Source organism: Scyliorhinus canicula, chromosome 24, assembly GCF_902713615.1.
Source record: "Scyliorhinus canicula chromosome 24, sScyCan1.1, whole genome shotgun sequence".
Taxonomy (NCBI): Eukaryota; Metazoa; Chordata; class Chondrichthyes; order Carcharhiniformes; family Scyliorhinidae; genus Scyliorhinus; species Scyliorhinus canicula.
In genome coordinates this window covers 8,193,797-8,213,530 of record NC_052169.1, presented here as the reverse complement: position 1 = coordinate 8,213,530, position 19,734 = coordinate 8,193,797, and the positions used below count along the sequence as shown (strand labels likewise).

At 51.5% G+C, this 19,734-nt stretch overlaps 1 protein-coding gene across 1 annotated transcript in view; it reads left to right on the top strand.

The window, feature by feature from the left end:
• The window catches only part of LOC119956917 (sorbitol dehydrogenase-like), a 78,986-nt gene that overhangs the window by 44,202 nt on the left and 15,050 nt on the right, over positions 1-19,734 (top strand). The window contains exon 6 of the mRNA XM_038784487.1: positions 4,865-4,930. Within this exon, the coding sequence (XP_038640415.1) occupies positions 4,865-4,930 (66 nt within the window). The remainder of the gene's footprint in view (positions 1-4,864; positions 4,931-19,734) is intronic.

Sequence of the window (19,734 nt, the reverse complement as noted above, 5' to 3'; positions counted from 1 at the left end):
GTTCCGGCAGCAAAGGCAAGGGGGCCTTGGAGGGCCTGCCGAAAGTGGCAGACCCGATTCGGGCAGCCATGGAGAGTGTGCTGGAGGCACATGGTCCGGCCCTCCAAAAAGCGGAAGAGTTGGTGGTCTTGTTGGAGGCGGAGATTAATAAGCAGCTGTCCCTTGCGGCGGGGAACGTAGTGGTGGACCATGTGGGTAGATTTGTAATGGAAAGGGAAGAGGTTGGAGGGGGGTGGCACCCGTGATGCTGGTGAACATTTATGCCCCAAATTGGGACGACATGGAGTCTATGAGGTGAGTCCTGGAAAAGATCCCGGGCCTGGACACGCAACGGCGGCTGATCATGTTGGGGTGGGTCCCAGACTGGACCGGTCGCGTCTCAGATCTATGAGGGTGTCGGCAATGGCGAAGGAGTTGTTGGGATTTATGGAGCGAGTGGGGGGCTATGGACCTTTGGTGGTTTGAGAGGCTGAGGGCGAAGGGATTTCTGTTCTTTTTGCATGTCCACAGCAGGTACTGCCAGATTCATTTTCTGACCTGGACAAGGTACTTCTGGCAGGGCGGTTGGGACCGAGTATTCGGCAATCGTGGTGTCTGACTACGTGACTCACTGGGTGGACCTGCGGGTGGGGGTTGGGGGGGTGGGGGGGGCAAACACCGTAGTGGAGGCTGGATGTGGGGTTATTGGCCGATGAAAAGGTCTGTGACGAGGTAGGGGTGGCTATCTGGAACTATGTGGAGCATAATAGGAGGTCTCTGCGACTACATTGTGGGAGGTGTTGAAGGCTGTGGTTAAGGGGGGGAATTATTTCGATTAAGGTTCATAAGATGAGGGCGGAGCGGGCGCGAGGCTGGTGGAGGCCATTCTGGCAGTGGACCGGAGATATTCAGCGATGCCTGAGGGAGGCGCTGCTGAAAGAGGGGCAGAGCCCCAAATGGAACTTGGGCTAGTGTCAACGGGGGAAGTGGTGGGACAGCTGTGCAGGGCCAGGGTATGGGGAGGCAGGTGGCAGCGAGGGTGATTGGGCCAAAGCGAGACGGTCGAGGGGGCAAGCTGGTAGCAGAGCCGGAGGAGGTAACTGGGGTGTTTGAGGCTTTCTTCCGGAAATCGTTCAGCTCGGAGCCCCCGGCGGAGGATGAGGGCATGAGACAGTTTCTGGGTGGCGTTGGAGTTCCCGAGGATCGATGAGGCAAGGGTCGGGGGTCCAGATTGGACTGGGGGAGGTGATGAATTGTGTGGGGGCGATGCAGTCGGGGAAGGCCCAGGGCCCGGACGGGTTCCAAGCGGAGTTTTAGCAGAGGTTTGGGCCAGAGTTGGGGCCCCTGTTAGTGAGATGTACAATGAGTGGGTGGTGATGGGTGAGCTTCCCCCCAATGCTGTGAAAGGCATCTATCTCGCTCATTTTAAAGAAAGATAAAGACCGGGAGCAGTGTGGGTCCTCCCGGCCGATCTCGTTGTGAAATGTGGATGTGAAGCTATTGATGAAGGTTCTGGCGGTGCAGATAGAGAATTGTGTGCTGGGGTGATAAGGGAGGATCAGACAGAGCTTGTGAAGGGGCGGCAGCTATTGGCCAATGTTCGGAAGTTATTGAATGTGATAATGATGCCCTGGATAGGCCGGGAGGTGGTTGAGTCTATGGACGTGGAGAAGGCGTTTGACCGTGTAGTGTGGCCGCACTTGTTTGAGGTGCTGGGGCAGTTTGGGTTTGGGCTGGCATTTGTAGACTGGGTGAGATTGTTGTTCAGGGCTCCTAAAGCGAGCGTGCAGATCTATAGTGTCAATTCGGAGTATTTTGGGTTGCACCGGGGGGATGAGGTAGGAGTGGCCGCTCTCCGATTTGCTCTTTGCCTTGACGATCAAACCGTCGGCAGTGGCAGGATTCGAACCCAGGTCCGCAGAGGGTGAAGCATACAGGCGTGTCGTGTTAATGAGGTCAGTCCATAAGAGGGTGGTTTAGTAGTCTGGTAACAGCGGAGAAGAAGCTGTTTTTGAGTCTGTTTGTGTGTGTTCTCAGACTTTTGTGTCTCCTGGTTTCTGGGTTACTAATCCAGTGACAACACTGCGCCACTACCTCCCTCAAATACATAGTAAAAGGTTCAAGCGAGGAGTTTGTCTCCATGCTTGTTTCTGCACAAGGTTCTGTCCAACACTAAACTGACCCCGAGGTCTGGGCCATGTGTTCTCCTATGTCACTGTGCGGGTGGGACTGTACTCAGCCCCATGTTAACCTTTTATGTGCTGGACCCTTATACTACAGGGGGATACACTGTAGTGTTCCTGGATTCTTCAAAGCTGGGAACTCCCCATTTCAACGTGCAGATGTTGTATGTTGGGGTGTCTTTGCACAGTAGCTGTTACCTAGTTGTGGGTCACTATTAACTTGTGGCCATTGAGGCTCCCAGTTCAATCTTGTGAGACACCAGACTTGATTTAACTAAATGGGATCAAAGTCCCATCCATAGCGAGCACGTTTAGCCGCAATATTTCCCAGCGCTCGTAGCGCCGGGAGACACATATTTATACACATCTCGCTCTAACGTGCAGATTCCCGAGGTACCTGAGGCTTGGGATTGGATTGGATTTGGATTTGTTTATTGTCACGTGTACCGAGGTACAGCGAAAAGTATTTTTCTGCGAGCAGCTCAACAGATCATTAAGTACATGGGAAGAAAAGGAAATGAAAGAAAATACATAATAGAGCAACACAAGGTATACAATGTAACTACATAAACATCGGCATTGGATAAAGCATACAGGGTGTAGTGTTAATGAGGTCAGTCCATAAGAGGGTGGTTTAGGAGTCTGGTGACAGCGGGGAAGAAGCTGTTTTTGAGTCTGTCCGTGCGTGTTCTCAGACTTCTGTATCTCCTGCCCGATGGAAGAATTTGGAAGAGTGAGTAAGCCAGCGGGGGGAGGAGTCTTTGATTATGCTGCCCGCTTTCCCCAGGCAGCGGGAGGTGTAGATGGAATCAATGGATGGGAGGCAGGTTCACGTGATGGACTGGGAAGTGTTCACGACTCTCTGTAGTTTCTTGCGATCCTGGGCCGAGCAGTTGCCATACCAGGCTGTGATGCAGCCAGAGAGGATTCATTCCCTTCGTCTTGGAGACCACCACGAGTGCCATTCCGTCTGGTCCCCTTTTGTGGAGACCAGTGCTGGACAGTGCACCCCCGAGGGTGCTGGACAGCGCATCCACCGAATCGATAATCCCCGAGAATACTTCTGTCAACACTGATAGGGCAGCTCCCCAGAGCGGGAACCCTCATGGCACAGGATTCCGCTACAACTTATGATGCCTGTCTGCCCATTTGACCAGAGATGATTCACACTATAGAGCAAGGCAGGAAATGGAAAATAGATTTGTCAAAGATCTTTGAGAAAAAAAAGTAACAATGGGATAAGTATTCACTCTTGTCCAGTGTCAGGGATGGTCACCATTACAATGTTCACAAAATTTATCAGTAATGTTGCTTTGCATGTAGGTTGTGTATGTATATTATGTGTGTGTATTGTGTATGTATATTGTGCCTATATAATTATGTATATTGTGTGTATATATAGTGCATGTATATTGTGTATGTATATCATTTATATAAATATATAGTGCATGTATATTGAGTGTGTATAAAGTGCATGTACACTATGCATGTACATTGTGTATGTATATGTTAGATGTATATGGTGTATGTACATATTGTGTGTGTGTGGAGACATATATAGTGCATGTATACTCTATGTATATTGTGAATGTATATTGTATATGTATATTATGTGTATACTGTATGTATATTGTGCACGTATAGTGTATGTATATTATGCTTATTGTGTATGTATGTTAGTTATATAGTACATGTATACTGTGTATGTATATTGTGCATGCATATGGTGTATGTATATTGTGCATGTATATGGTGCATGTATATTGTGTATATAGAGCATGTATACTGTATGTGTATATATATAGTGCATGTATATTGTGTATGCATATTGTGTATGCATATTATGTATATAGTACATGTATACTCTGTATATTGTGCATGAATACAGTGTGTATATATTGTGCATGTATATTGTGTATGTATATTGTGCATGTATATGGTGTATGTATAGTGTGCATATATTTTGTGTATGTGTATACAGTGCATGTATTCTGTGTATGCATATTGTGCATATATATTGTGTATATAGTGCATGCATACTGCGTGTATATAGTGCATGTATACTGTGTGTATATAATGTCTGTATACTGTGTATGTATATTGTGCATGTATACTGTTTATGTATATTGTGCATGTATGCTGTGTATATATATTGGTAATGTATATTGTGTATATAGTGCGCATGCACTCTGTATGCATATTGTGCAGGTATACTGTGTGTATATATATAATATATATATTGTGTATGTATGTATATTGTATGTATATTGTGTATATAGTGCATGTATACTGTGAATGTATATTGTGCATGTATACGGTGTGTATATATTGTGCATATATGTCTATTGTGTCTGTACATTGTGCATGTATACTGTATTGTGTGTATATTGTGTATGTGGTGCATGTATACTCAATGTATATTGTGCATGTATATGGTGTATATATTGTGCATGCGTACTGTATATATATTGTGCACATATGTGTATTGTGTATGTATATAGTGCATATATACTGTGTATGTATATTGTGCATGTATACTCTGTATGTATAATGTGAATATATGTATATTGTGCACTGTGTGTGTATATAGTGCATGTATATTCTGTATGTATATTGTGTATGTATATTGAGTAGTTTTGACAAGTGTTTCCAGTGGGGTTCACTGTAAGATTTTGTAACCTGTGGTGTTTTTGTTCACTAAGGGCCAATTGGACTGTTGACTCTACTTGTTTGCAAGGCCATTGGAGTGACTCTGATTGTAGTTTGTGGTAAGTCTTCATGCATATCTTTCTAAGTTATTCCTAGCCCGGGAGACATCCATTTCTTTGGTTTCCTTGGTGATGTTTGTGCAGTTTAACCGTGTTCTCTCCCACTGGACCTGGCAAGGGGTCAGCTGCAGCTTTGAGGTGTTTACTGACACCGTCCTGTTGTGATTTCTCTCACTCTTGAACAGTACAAATGATTGGGGCACTATGTTGGAACAACAGTTTATTTTACTCGCCCCCCCCCAGGCACATCCTGAAAAATGGACAGGTTAGTTACTTGGGATCCCTGCCAACGCAATACATGAGTAGTATAAACAACCCTACGGGTAGGTGGTGTAACTTGAGGAAGCAGGCGAGGATTTAATCTTAATTTATTTTTAAACTATATACAAATGTCTGCGAGAAGCAGCGTCTCGCTCTCAGTACATTCTTTGCTGGGAGGATTAAATCTGTTGAGGCCCTGTTTTGCGTCAGCTTTTATCTCAATACATAACGAGCCCCAGGCGCCCCCTATCTGGCGAGCTGGTACTCCACGAGTCCCATGGGGAGGTCGATATGGTTTCCCCGTGGTCCGCGTGCGGTTAGGACAGTAGGGAACCATTTTTCTCCAGGTGGCATTTTTCCTCCCAAGAAGCCTCAATGGGAAGTGGGAAGGATCCACCCTTGATTAGTTCATCTCAGATCGAGGTGCCCCCCCACCCCGGCAAAGTGGCACACCAGCGTCTGAGCTACATTGGAACTGAAAGCACACACACACACAGCAGCCTTACTGCCTGCTCACTTGGCATCTCCTTCTCTTTGCTTTGGTTAGAACTCAGCCTCCTCCCACAATAGCCCGATCTGTGCAAGTGGGCTCCACCGATGTGATTGGGTTGAGAGATGCCTGGGTGAGGCACAACTCTTGTCAGCCAAACAGGTTTACCAGGTGGGGTGACGGGCGACATTTGGGATTCAAATCTCTGAGGAACCGTGTCCTCACCCAGAACCGCTGAAAGGTTACGGCACAGAAAGAGGCCAGTCGGCCCATCGTGTCTCCGCCAGCCAAAAAAAACGGTAAGAATCAGCTGCTCATTTTAATCCCGTTTCCCAGCACCTGGTCCATGGCCCAGCTGGTTCCAGCACGTTCGATGCAGATCCAAGTACGTTTTAAAGGAGTTAAATGTTTCAGCTTCAACACTAACTTGAGCTGTAAATTCCAGGGTCGGAATTCTCCGACCCCCCCCCCCCCCCCCCCCCCCCCCCCCCCGCAGAGTCGGGGAATCGCCCGGGGCCAGCGTAAATCCCGCCCCCGCCGTGGCCAGAATTCTCCGCCACCCAGGAATCGGCGGGGGTGGGAACCGCGCCTTTCCCGCCGGCGGGAATCACAGCACCTCTGGTGCCGGCGGGAGCTGGCGGCGCGAGTGGGCCCCGGGGTCCTGGGGGGGGGGGGGGGCGCGGGGCGATCTGACCCCGGGGGGGTGCCCCCACAGTGGCCTGGCCCGCGATCGGGGCCCACCGATTGGTGGGCGGGCCTGTGCTGTGGGGGCACTCTTTTTCTTCCGCCACCTCCACGGCCTCCACCATGGCGGAGGCGGAAGGGACCCCCTCCACCGCGCATGCGCCGGGGTGACGCTGGCCGGCGAAGGCCTTTCGACCAGCCGTGGCGCCAAAGGCCGTTCGCGCCGGTCGGCGGAGCGGGAGCCACTCCAGCGCGGGCCTAGCCCCTAAAGGTGCGGAATTCCGCCCCTTATCACCATCAGGGACGTGTGGACATTGACTCCAAGAGCTCTCACTTCCTCTCAATATCTAATAATATAATAATAAACTTTATTGTCACAAGTAGGCTTACATTAACACTGCGATGAAGTTACTGTGAAAATCCCCTAGTTGCCACATTCCTGTTTGGGTACATGGAGGGAGAATTCAGAATGTCCGATTCACCTAACCTGCACATCTTTGGACTGTGGGAGGAAACTGGAGCACCCAGAGGAAACCCACGCAGGCACGGGGAGAACGTGCAGACTCCGCACAGACAGTGATCCGAGCCGGGAATCGAACCCGGGCCCCTGGAGCTGTGAAGGAACAGTGCTAGCCACTGTGCTACCATGCTGCCCAATGTCTTCCCATTTATCGAGTATTCTCTTGCTTTATTTTCCCCCGTCAAATGCATTACCTCACACTTTTCCGCATTAGATTGCATTGACCACTTTCCAGCTCTCGCAAACCAAACCGTTGGTATCACGCTGGAGACAGCAACCTCTCTTCAGCACCAACTCCATGGCCAATGTGTGTGTCATCTGCAAATTTCCCAATCATGCCTCCCACATTTAAGGAAAATCATTAATATAAACAACAAACAGCAAGGGCCCCAACACTGAGCCGTGTGGAACGCCTCATGGAATCTGCTTTCCATTCAGAAAAACACCCATTGACCGTCACCCTTTGTTTCCTGTCGCTGAGCCTAGTTTGGATCCAACCTGTCACCTTCCCCTGTATCCCGAGGGATTTCACTCTTCTGACCATTCTGCCTTATAGCAACTTGTCAAACGGCAACATGCACTGCAGTGTTTTTCAAACATTTTTGCCTGGGACCCATTTTTACCAATTGGCCATCCTTCGGGACCCACACCGTCCGACCTTCGGGACCCACACCATCCGACCTTCGGGACCCACACCGGCCGACCTTCGGGACCCACACCGGCCAACCTTCGGGACCCACACCGGCCGACGTTCACAACCCACACTGTCTGACCTTTGGGACCCACAACGTCCGACCTTCAGGACCCACACCGCCGACCTTCGCGACCAAAACCGTCCGACCTTCGCGACCCACACCATCCGACATCCGGGACCCACACCGTCCAACCTTCTGGACCCACACCGTCCAACCTTCGGGACCCACACCGGCCGACATTGGGACCCACACTGGCCGAGTTTCACAACCCACACTGACCTTTGGGACCCACACCGTCCGACCTTCGGGACCCACATCGCCGACCTTCAGGACCCACACCGTACGACCTTCGGGACCCATGCCGTCCGACACCCGGGACCCACACCGGCCGACACCCGGGACCCACACCGTCCGACACCTGGGACCCACACCGTCCGACATTGGGAACCACACCGTCCGTCCTTCGCGACCCACACCGTCCGACCTTCGCGACCCACACCGTCCGACCTTCGCGACCCACGCCGTCCGACCTTCGCGACCCACGCCGTCCGACCTTCGCGACCCACACCGTCCGACCTTCAGGACCCACACCATCCGACCTTCGGGACCCACGCAGTCCGACCTTCGCGACCCACACCATCCGACCTTCAGGACCCACACCGTCCGACCTTCAGGACCCACACCGTTCGACCTTCGCGACCCACACCATCTGACATCCAGGACCCACACTATTCGACTTTCGGGACCCACACCGTCCGACCTTCGGGACCCACACCATCTAACCTTCGCGACCCACACCATCCGACATCCAGGACCCACACCGTCCGACCTTCGGGACCCACACCGTTCGACCTTCGCGATCCACACCATCCGACATCCAGGACCCACACCGTCCGACCTTCGCGATCCACACCATCCGACATCCGGGACCCACACCGGCCGACCTTCGGGACCCACACCATCCGACCTTCGGGACCCACACCGTCCGATATCCGGGACCCACACCATCCGACCTTCGGGACCCACACCATCCGACCTTCGGGACCCACACCGTCCGATATCCGGGACCCACACCATCCGACCTTCGGGACCCACACCATCCGACCTTCGGGACCCACACCGTCCGACCTTCGGGACCCACACCATCCGACCTTCGGGACCCACACCATCCGACCTTCGGGACCCACACCGTCCGACCTTCAGGACCCACACCGTCCGACCTTCGGGACCCACACCATCCGGCCTTCGGGACCCCCACCGTCCGACATCCAGGACCCACGCTGTCCGACCTTCAGGACCCACACCGTCCGACCTTCAGGACCCACACCGTCCGACCTTCGCGACCCACACCGTCCGACCTTCGGGACCCACGCCGTCCGACACCCGGGACCCACACCGTCCGACACCCGGGACCCACACCGTCCGACATCCGGGACCCACACCGTCCGACCTTCGGGACCCACACCGTCCGACATCCAGGACCCACACCGTTCGACCTTCGGGACCCACACCATCCGACCTTCGGGACCCACACCATCCGACCTTCGCGACCCACACCGTCCGACCTTCAGGACCCCCACCGTCCGACATCCAGGACCCACGCCGTCCGACCTTCGGGACCCACACCGTCCGACCTTCGCGATCCACACCGTTCGACCTTTGGGACCCACACCGTTCGACCTTCGGGACCCACACCGTTCGACCTTTGGGACCCACACCGCCGACCTTCGCGACCCACACCGTTCGACCTTCGCGACCCACACCGGCCGACCTTCGGGACCCACACTGGCCGACCTTTGGGACCCACACCATCCGACCTTCGTGACCCACACCGTCTGACCTTCGCGAACCACAGCGTCCGACTTTCAGGACCCACACCGTCCGACCTTCGGGACCCACACTGGCCGACCTTTGGGACCCACGCCGTCCGACCTTCGTGACCCACACCGTCCGACCTTCGGGACCCACACCGGCCGACATTGGGACCCACACCGGCCGACCTTTGGGACCCACACCGTCCGACCTTTGGGACCCACACCGTCTGACCATCGCGACCCTAACCATCCGACATCCAGGACCCACACCATCCGACATCCAGGACCCACACCGTCCGACATCCGGGACCCACGCCGTCCGACCTTCGGGACCCACACCGACCGACCTTCGGGACCCACACCGACCGACCTTCGGGACCCACACCGTCCGACCTTCGGGACCCACACCATCCGACCTTCGGGACCCACACCGTCCGACATCCAGGACCCACACCATCCGACATCCAGGACCCACGCCGTCTGACCATCGCGACCCTAACCATCCGACATCCAGGACCCACACCATCCGACATCCAGGACCCACACCGTCCGACATCCGAGACCCACACCATCCGACCTTCGGGACCCACACCGACCGACATCCGGGACCCACACCGTCCGACATCCAGGACCCACACCGTCCGACCTTCGCGACCCACACCGGCCGACATCCAGGACCCACACCGTCCGACCTTCGGGACCCACACCGGCCGACCTTCGGGACCCACACCGACCGACCTTCGGGACCCACACCGACCGACCTTCGGGACCCACACCGACCGACCTTCGGGACCCACACCGACCGACCTTCGGGACCCACACCGTCCGACCTTCGGGACCCACACCATCCGACCTTCGGGACCCACACCGTCCGACATCCAGGACCCACACCGTCCGACATCCAGGACCCACACCATCCGACATCCAGGACCCACGCCGTCCGACCTTCGCGACCCACACCGGCTGACCTTCGGGACCCACGCCGTCCGACCTTCGGGACCCACACCGTCCGACCTTCGGGACCCACACCGGCCGACCTTCGGGACCCACACCATCCGACATCCAGGACCCACACCATCCGACATCCGGGACCCACACCGTCCGACCTTCGGGACCCACACCGGCCGACCTTCGCGACCCACACCGTCCGACCTTCGGGACCCACGCCGTCCGACCTTCGCGACCCACACCAGCCCACCTTCGGGACCCACACCGTCCAACCTTCGGGACCCACACCGTCCAACCTTCGGGAGCCACACCGTCCGACCTTCAGGACCCACACCATCCGACCTTCGGGACCCACACCGGCCGACATTGGGACCCACACCATCCGACCTTCGCGACCCACACCGTCCGACCTTCGCGACCCACACCGTCCGGCTTTCAGGACCCACACCGTCCAACTTTCGGGACCCACACCGTCCGACCTTCGCGACCCACAGCGTCCGACCTTCAGGACCCACACCGCCGACCTTCGGGACCCACACCGTCCGACCTTCAGGACCCACACCGGCCGACCTTCAGGACCCACACCGCCGACCTTCGCGACCCACACCAGCCAACCTTCGGGACCCACACCGTCTGATCTTCGTGACCCACACCATCTAACCTTCGCGACCCACACCGTCCGACCTTCGCGACCCACACCGTCCGACCTTCAGGACCCACACCGTCCGACCTTTGGGACCCACACCGTCCGACCTTTGGTACCCACACCGTCTGACCATCGCGACCCACACCGTCCGACCTTCGTGACCCACACCGTCCGACCTTTGGTACCCACACAGTCCGACCTTCGCGACCCACACCGTCCGACCTTCGCAACCCACACCGTCCGACCTTCGCGACCCACACCATCCAACTTTCGGGACCCACACCAGCCGACCTTTGGGACCCACACCGTCCGACCTTCGCGACCCACACCATCCAACCTTCGTGACCCACACCATCCAACCTTCGCGCCCCTCATCCTTTGACCTTCGTGACCCACCATTTTTGCTTACCTTTAATGTGACAGGTGAGCTCTTGGGTCAGCGCGCTGACATCAGGAGGAGGGGGTCTGCCCCACTGGGCTCTGGGCCTGCGCACTGCTGAGGGAGCACGCCTTCGCGGAACGGCCGGCATTCTTAAAGCTGGTCGCGGCCGGGAGTTATAAAAGTGCAGTTGGGCACTGCATCCCACAATCAGGAACGCTGTGACACATGACCCCGCGACACTCCCGACACCCGCCCATGACCCACCTGCAAGTCACAACCTTGGGTTTGAAAATGACTTGATATATTGCACTCTCCTCATTTTTATCCTCCTTGTTACTTTCTCAAAGAATTTGATTATGATAGTAAGACACTTGCCCTAACAAAATCATGCTGACTATTCCTGATCAATCCAAGCCTTTCTAGGTGACCATTTATCCTGGTTCTCGGAATTAATCCTAATAATTTCCCTCCACTGATTAGAGAACTGACCAGCCTATAATTATATGGCCTATCCCTCGCAGCCTTTTAAATAAGGGTACCATGTTCTCCGTCCTCTAACCCTCTGGTACCTCACCTGTACCTAGCGAGGGTTGGAAAATGATCCTCGGAGCATCCACCATTTCCTCCATGTCTTCCTTCAATACCCTGGGATACAGCCCATCTGGCCCAGGTGTTTTACCACCTCCGAGGAGGTCAGTTCCTCCAGTACTTCCTCTCTCGTTAAGCTGGTGTCTAATATTTCACATTCCTCCTCCTTAACTAAAATGTCTGCATTATACCTCTCCTGAGTGAAGGCAAAGTACTCATTGAGAACCCTGCCCACATCTTCTGCATCCACACAAGTTATTTTGTTCAACCCGAAGAGACCCCACCCTTTCCTTAGTTATCGTCTTGCTCTTAATGTACTGATTGAACATCTTTGAGTTTCCTGGATTTTACCTGCCAATATTTCTCATATATTCCCTTTCATTTCCCAATATCCTTTTTTACTTTGCCCTTGTACGTTCTCGACTCCAGGCTCTCTATTGTATTAGGTTTTTTTGTGACCGCCATACGCTTTCTTTTTCTGCTTTACCTTACCCTGTACGCTCTGGATCACCAGAGGGCTTCAGATTTGGCAGTACCATCTTTTTCTTTGTGCAGACATGTCTGCACTGCGCCTGTAGAACGTCACTTCTGAAGGCTTCCCACTAATTTCACACTGCCTACCCCTCTAGTAGCTGTCTCCAGTCCACTTTCACCCAATTACCTCTCAGCTTCGTAGCCTTTGTCTTTCCCTCAATTTATAACTTTTACTCCTGTTCCGTCGCTTGCCCTTTTCCATAATGATGCTAAATCTAACTGTATTATGGTCACTATTTCCAAAATGGTCCCCCACTGATACTTCATCCACTTGAGCAGCTTCATTTCTAATGCTAGATCTAGAATTGCACCCCCTCTCGTTGGGTTTGTTACATGCTGGCTAATAAGGGTTCTCTTTCAATGCAGTTCAAGAATTTTGTTGTGCCTTTCACACTGTTCCCAGCCTAGTTGATATCAGGGTAGCTGAAGTCACCAACTATTACTGCCTTAATATTTTTGCACTCAGGAATTTTCCGACATATTTGCTTTTCCTGTTCACTTCCATTGTTTGGGGACAGCCCGAGCAGTGTGACTCACCTCTTTTTTTCAATTTCTGACCTCAACACATTTTTAACAAAATTCATTTATGGGATGTGGGCTTTGCTGGTTAGGCCAAATTTAATGTCCATTCCTAGTTGCCCTTCAGAAGGTGGTGGTGAGTTGCCCTCTTGAACTACTGCAGTTCTTGAGGTGTAGATACACCCAATGTGCAGTTAGGGAGGGAGTTCCAGGATGTTGCCCCAGCGACAGTGAAGAATGGCGATGTATTTCCAAGTCAGGGTGGTGAGTGACTTGGAGGGGAACCTCCAAGGTGGTTAGGTTCCCAGGTATCTGCAGCTCTTGTCCTTCTAGATGGCAGTGGTCGTGGGTTTGGAAGGTGCTGCTAAGATGCAGTGCATCTTGTAGTTGGTCCACACGGCTGCCACTGTCCATCAGTGGTGCAGGGTTTCGATGTTTGTGGAAGGGGGAGCAATCAAGCTGGATGGTGTCGAGCTTCTTGAGTGTTGTTGGAGCTGCACTCATCCAGGCAAGTGGAGATTACATTACAGGGACCTGGTTGAGGGAAGGACAGGTTTGGCAGCTAAACCTTCCAGGATTTAGATGTTTCAGACGGGATAGAGGGGGATGTAAAAGGGGTGGAGGGGTTGCGCTACTGGTTAGGGAGAATATCACAGCTGTACTACGGGAGGACACCTCAGAGGGCAGCAAGGCTATATGGGTAGAGATCAGGAATAAGAAGGGTGCAGTCACAATGTTGGGCGTTTACTACAGGCCTCCCAACAGCAAGCAGGAGATAGAGGAGCAGATAGGTAGACAGATTTTGGAAAAGAGTAAAAACAACAGGGTTGTTGTGATGGGAGACTTCAACATCCCCAATATTGACTGGGACTCACTTAGTGCTAGGGGCTTAGACGGGGCAGAGTTTGTAAGGAGCATCCAGGAGAACTTCTTAAAACAATATGTAGACAGTCCAACTAGGGAAGGGCTGTACTGGACCTGGTATTGGGGAGCATTTCTGGAACAGTGACCATAATTCAGTAAGTTTTAAAGTGCTGGTCGACAAGGATAAGTGTGGTTCTAGGGTGAATGTGCTAAATTGGGGGAAGACTAATTATAACAATATTAGGCAGGAACTGAAGAACCTAGATTGGGGGCGGATGTTTGAGGGTAAATCAACATCTGAAATATGGGAGGCTTTTAGGTGTCAGTTGAAAGGAATTCAGGACCGGTATGTTCCTGTGAGGAAGAAGGATAACTACGGCAAATTTCAGGAACCTTGGATAACGAGAGATATTGTAGGCCTCGTCAAAAAGAAAAAGGAGGCATTTGTCAGGGCTAGAAAGCTGGAAACAGACGAAGTCTGTGTGGAATATAAGGAAAGTAGGAAGGAACTTAAGCAAGGAGTCAGGAGGGCTAGAAGAGGTCGCGAAAAGTCATTGGCAAATAGGGGTAAGGAAAATCCCAAGGCTTTTTACACCTACATAAAAAGCAAGAGAGTAGCCAGGGAAAGGGTTGGCCCACTGAAGGACAGGCAAGGGAATCTATGTGTGGAGCCAGAGGAAATGGGCGAGGTACTAAATGAATACTTTGCATCAGTATTCACCAATGAGAAGGAATTGGTGGATGTTGAATCTGGAGAAGGGTGTGTAGATAGCCTGGGTCATATTGAGATCCAAAATGACGAGGCGTTAGGCGTCTTGAGAAATATTAAGGTAGATAAGTTCCCAAGGCCTGATGGGATCTACCCCAGAATACTGAAGGAGGCTAGAGAGGAAATTGCTGAGGCCTTGACAAAACTTTTTGGATCCTCACTCTTCAGGTGATGTCCCGGAGGACTGGAGAATAGCCAATGTTGTTCCTTTGTTTAGGAAGGGTAGCAAGGATAATCCAGGGAACTACAGGCCGGTAAACCTAACGTCAGTGGTAGGGAAATTACTGGAGATAATTCTTCGAGACATGATCTACCCCCATTTGGAAGCAAATGGACGTATTAGTGAGAGCCAGCATGGTTTTGTGAATGGGATGTCGTGTCTCACTGATAAGAGTTTTTTGAAGAGGACACAAAGATGATTGATGCATGTAGGGCAGTGGATGTTGTCTATATGGACTTCAATAAGGCCTTGACAAGGTCCCTCATGGTAGAATGGTACAAAAGGTGAAGTCACACGGGATCTGGGGTGAGCTGGCAAGATGGATACAGAACTGGCTAGGTCATAGAAGGCAGAGAGTAGCAATTGAAGGGTGCTTTTCTAATTGGAGGGCTGTGACTAGTGGTGTTCCGCAGGGATCAGTGCTGGGACCTTTGCTGTTCGTAGTATATATAAATGATTTGGAGGAAAATGTAACTGGTCTGATTAGTAAGTTTTCAGACGACACAAAGGTTGGTGGAATTGCGGATAGCGATGATGACTGTCAGAGGATATAGCAGGATTTAGATCGTTTGGAGACTTGGGCGGAGAGATGGCAGATGGAGTTTAATCCGGACAAATGTGAGGTAATGCATTTTGGAAGGTCTAATTGCAGGTTTGGGAATATACAGTGAATGGTAGTGCCCTCAAAAGTATTGAAAGTCAGAGAGATCTAGGCGTACAGGTCTACAGGTCACTGAAAGGGGCAACACAGGTGGAGAAGGTAGTCAGGAAGGCATACGGCATGCTTGCCTTCATTGGCCGGGGCATTGAGTATGAGAATTGGCAAGTCATGATGCAGCTGTATAGAACCTTAGTTAGGCCACACTTGGAGTAAAGTCTTCAATTCTGGTCGCCACACTACCAGAAGGATGTGGAGGATTTAGAGAGGGTGCAGAAGAGATTTACCAGGATGTTGCCTGGTATGGAGGGCATTAGCAATGAAGAGCCATTGAATAAACTTGGTTTGTTCTCACTGGAACGGCGGAGGTTGAGGGGACGACCTGATAGAGGTCTAAAAAATTATGAGGGGCATAGACAGAGTGGATAGTCAGAAGCTTTTCCCCAGGGTAGAGGGGTCAATTACTTGGGGGCATAGGTTTAAGGTGCGAGGAGCAAGGTTTAGAGTAGATGTACGAGGCAAGTTTTTTACACAGGGTAGTGGGTGCCTGGAACTCGCTGCCGGAGGAGGTGGTGGAAGCAGGGACAATCGTGACACTTAAGGGGCATCTTGGCAAATACATGAATAGGATGGGAATAGAGGGATGCGGACCCAGGAAATGTAGAAGATTGTAGTTTAGTCGGGCAGCATGGTTGGCACTGGCTTGGAGGGCCGAAGGGCCTGATCCTGTGCTGTACTTTTCTTTATTCTTTGTTCTTTGAGAGTGTTCCATTACACTCCTGACTTGTGCCTTGTAGATGGTGGACAGGCTTTGGGGAGTCAGGAGGTGAGTTACTCGTTGTAGGATTCCTAGCCTTTGACCTGCCCTGGTAGCCATGATATTAATGTGGCTAGTCCAGTTCAGTTTCTGATCCATGGTAACCCCCAGGATATTGATTGTGGGGGATGCAGCGATGGTAATGCCATTGAATATCAAGGATCGATGGTTAGATTCTCTCTTGTGGGAGATGGTCATTGTCTGGCACTTGTGTGGCATGAAGGTAACTTGCCACTTGTCAGCCCCAATCCTGGATATTGTCCAGGTCTTGCTGCATTTGGACATGGACTGCTTCTTTTTTTCTGAGGAGTCGCGAATGGGGCTGAACATTGTGCAGTCATCCACCATCATCCCCACTTATGACCTGATGATGGAAAGGAGGCCATTGATGGAGCAGCTGAAGATGGTTGGACCCAGGATACTACCCTGAGGAACTCCTGCAGTGATGTCCTGGAGCTGAGATGATTGACTTCCAACCACCACAACCATGTTTGTTTGTGTCAGGTATGACTGCAACCAGCAGAGAATCCCCCCCCCCCCCCCCGATTCCCAGTGAGTCCAGTTTCGCCAGAGCATCTTGATGCCATACTCGGTCAAATGGTGCCTTGATGTCAAGGACAGTCACTCTCACCTCATGGCCTTATTTAAAAATTAATTTAGTATATCATCCCTCCTCACAGGTGTAATTAATTCCTCAACCAATGGACCCACCTATTTTATCCCCACTCTATCCTGCTTTGAAACTCTACATCCAGGGATGTTGAGCTGCTATTTTGCTCCTCTTTACGCCAAGTTTCCATGGTAAGGATGGCATCACGCTGCCATGTGTCTACCTTGTGCCCTCAGCCCATCAGCTGTGTTTGCCATATTCCTTGCATTTACCGATATACCTTTGAACACTGCCAGGTTCCTCTGCTCGACACTTTTTAACCTGTGCTGCTTCTGTCTTTCAGAGTCTCTCTCTAACTCTCCATCATCCCTTCCTTGCTTCCTTTCTAGCCAAATGCTCAAATCTCCTATTTTTACAATTGCGTGGGACTGGGAGTAATCCTGCTTTTCCGTCCCCTTTCCAGACTTCCTAAAATCTTCTTTCAGGGCCTCATTCTCTTTCCCACCCAAGCCACTGGTACCAATATGGACCACAACCAATGACAGACCGCCCTCCCCCAGGAAATGTCCTGCACTGTTCTATGAGATCCTTGATCTTGGCACCAGGGAGGCAACATAACCACCCTGGAGTCACATCTACGGTCACAGAAATGCCCTGTCTGTTCCTCTAACAACTCTCCTATTGCTGAGCTCTTTCCTTTCTCCTGCCTCCCCTCCTGCACAGCAGGGACTGCCTGTGGTGCCAAAAATGTGGCTCTACTGCCTTCCTCCGAGGAACCAATGTGCTCGCCGATATCCAAAACAGAAAAATGATTGACGAGGCACAATCCAGGGGATTGAACATACTATCCACATCGTTCTCAACTCGCAGATGTGGTACAGTGACTCAAGCCGCTGCTTAAGTGTCAAAACCCGGGCTCAAGTTTCTTCAGCTGGTAACATGTCCTGCACATATGATCGTCCGGGTCACTGGTTACATCCGCGGCTTCCCACATATTACAGGACACACATTCCACATGACAGAGCTGCCCCACCTTGGCTTCACTTTACTTCCTTACGCCAAATTTATTTTACTTTGGTTTGCTGATGCTACTTTGCTTAAGTAGCAGCTACTTTGTGTAAAAATAAAACATTTTTCGATTTTCAACTGCTTTAAAGACCCTCCCTAACGGCAGTTTCTGACCAACCAATTAACTTACACTTCTCCTTTGATGTCATTCTTGGACTTTTTTTCCAACTCAGCCCGTTCCTGCAGCTCTTCAACTCCTGGTGTCCCGGAGGCTGAGAAACACAGAAAAAGAAAACCTTTGGTTCACTAGCCGCCTCATTGAAACCATTGATCGCTCAAGGCGTTTTCCTTATAATCATGAGGGGAGGGAATCGGCTCCTCTCTCAGAATGCCTAATTTATGGTGTCTTGACAATTCTTCTCCACTTTGGTAATGGGATCTCCTCGGTCCCAGGCTGATGTGATTTTCCTCGTGTCAGCGGGTCGACTTTGCTCCCTCTATGTGGCCAGTGAAGAGTGAGGGATGGTTGGTCGTTGAGTCTTGGCGTGTACTTGCTGTGACTAGCGGTGTTCCACAGATGTGGAAATATGTGATGTTATGCACTTTGGTAGGAAGAAGAACAAATGTGGGGTCATGCATTTTGGAAGGTCTAATGCAGGTGGGAATTATACAGTAAATGACAAAACCCTTAGGAGTATTGAAAGGCAGAGAGATCTGGGCATACATATGGGCAGCGTGGTAGTGCAGTGGTTAGCACAGTTGCTTCACAGCACCAGAGTCCCAGGTTCGATTCCCGGCTTGGGTCACTGACTATGTGGAGTCTGCACGTTCTCCCCGTGTCTGCGTGGGTTTCCTCCGGTTTCCTCCCACAAGCCCCGAAAGACGGGTTTGTTAGGTAATTTGAAATGAAATGAAACGAAAATCGCTTGTTGTCACAAGTAGGCTTCAAATGACGTAACTGTGAAAAGCCCCTAGTCGCCAAATTCCGGCGCCTGTTCGGGAGGCTGGTACGGGAATCGAACCATGCTGCTGGCCTGCCTTGGTCTACTTTAAAAGCCAGCGATTTAGCCCTGTGTGCTAAACCAGCCCCTGGACATTCTGAATTCTCGCTCTGTGTACCCGAACAGGCGCCGGAATATGGCGACTAGGGGCTTTTCACAGTAACTTCATTGCAGTGCTAATATAAGCCTACTTGTGACTAAAGATGATTGTAACTGAAAGTGGCAACATAGGTGGATAAGGTAATCAGGAAGCCGTACATCACGCTTGTCGTGATCGATTGGGGCATTGAATAAAAAAATTGGCAAGTTATGCTAGCAGCTGTACAGAACCTTCATTAGGCCACATCTGGAGTATTGCGCACAATTCTGGTCGCCACATTACCAGAAGGATGTGGAGGCTTTGGAGAAGGTACAGAGAGGTTTACCAGGATGTTGCCTGGTATGGAGGGCATTAGCTATGAGGAGGGCATTAGCTATGAGGAGAGGTTGGATAAATGTGGTTTGATTTCACTGGAACGTCGGAGGTTGAGGCGTGACCTGATAAAAGTTTACAAAATTATGAGTGGCATGGACAGAGTGGACAGTCAGACGCTTTTTCCCAGAGTGGAACAGTCAATTACTAGGGGGTGTAGGTTTAAGGTGCGAGGGAGGAAAGTTTAGAGGGGATGAGCGAGGCCAGTTTTTTTACTCCGAAGGTGGTGAATGCCTGGAATTCACTGTCAGGGGAGGTGGTGGAAGCAGGTACGATTGTGACGTTCAAGAGGAATCTTGACGAA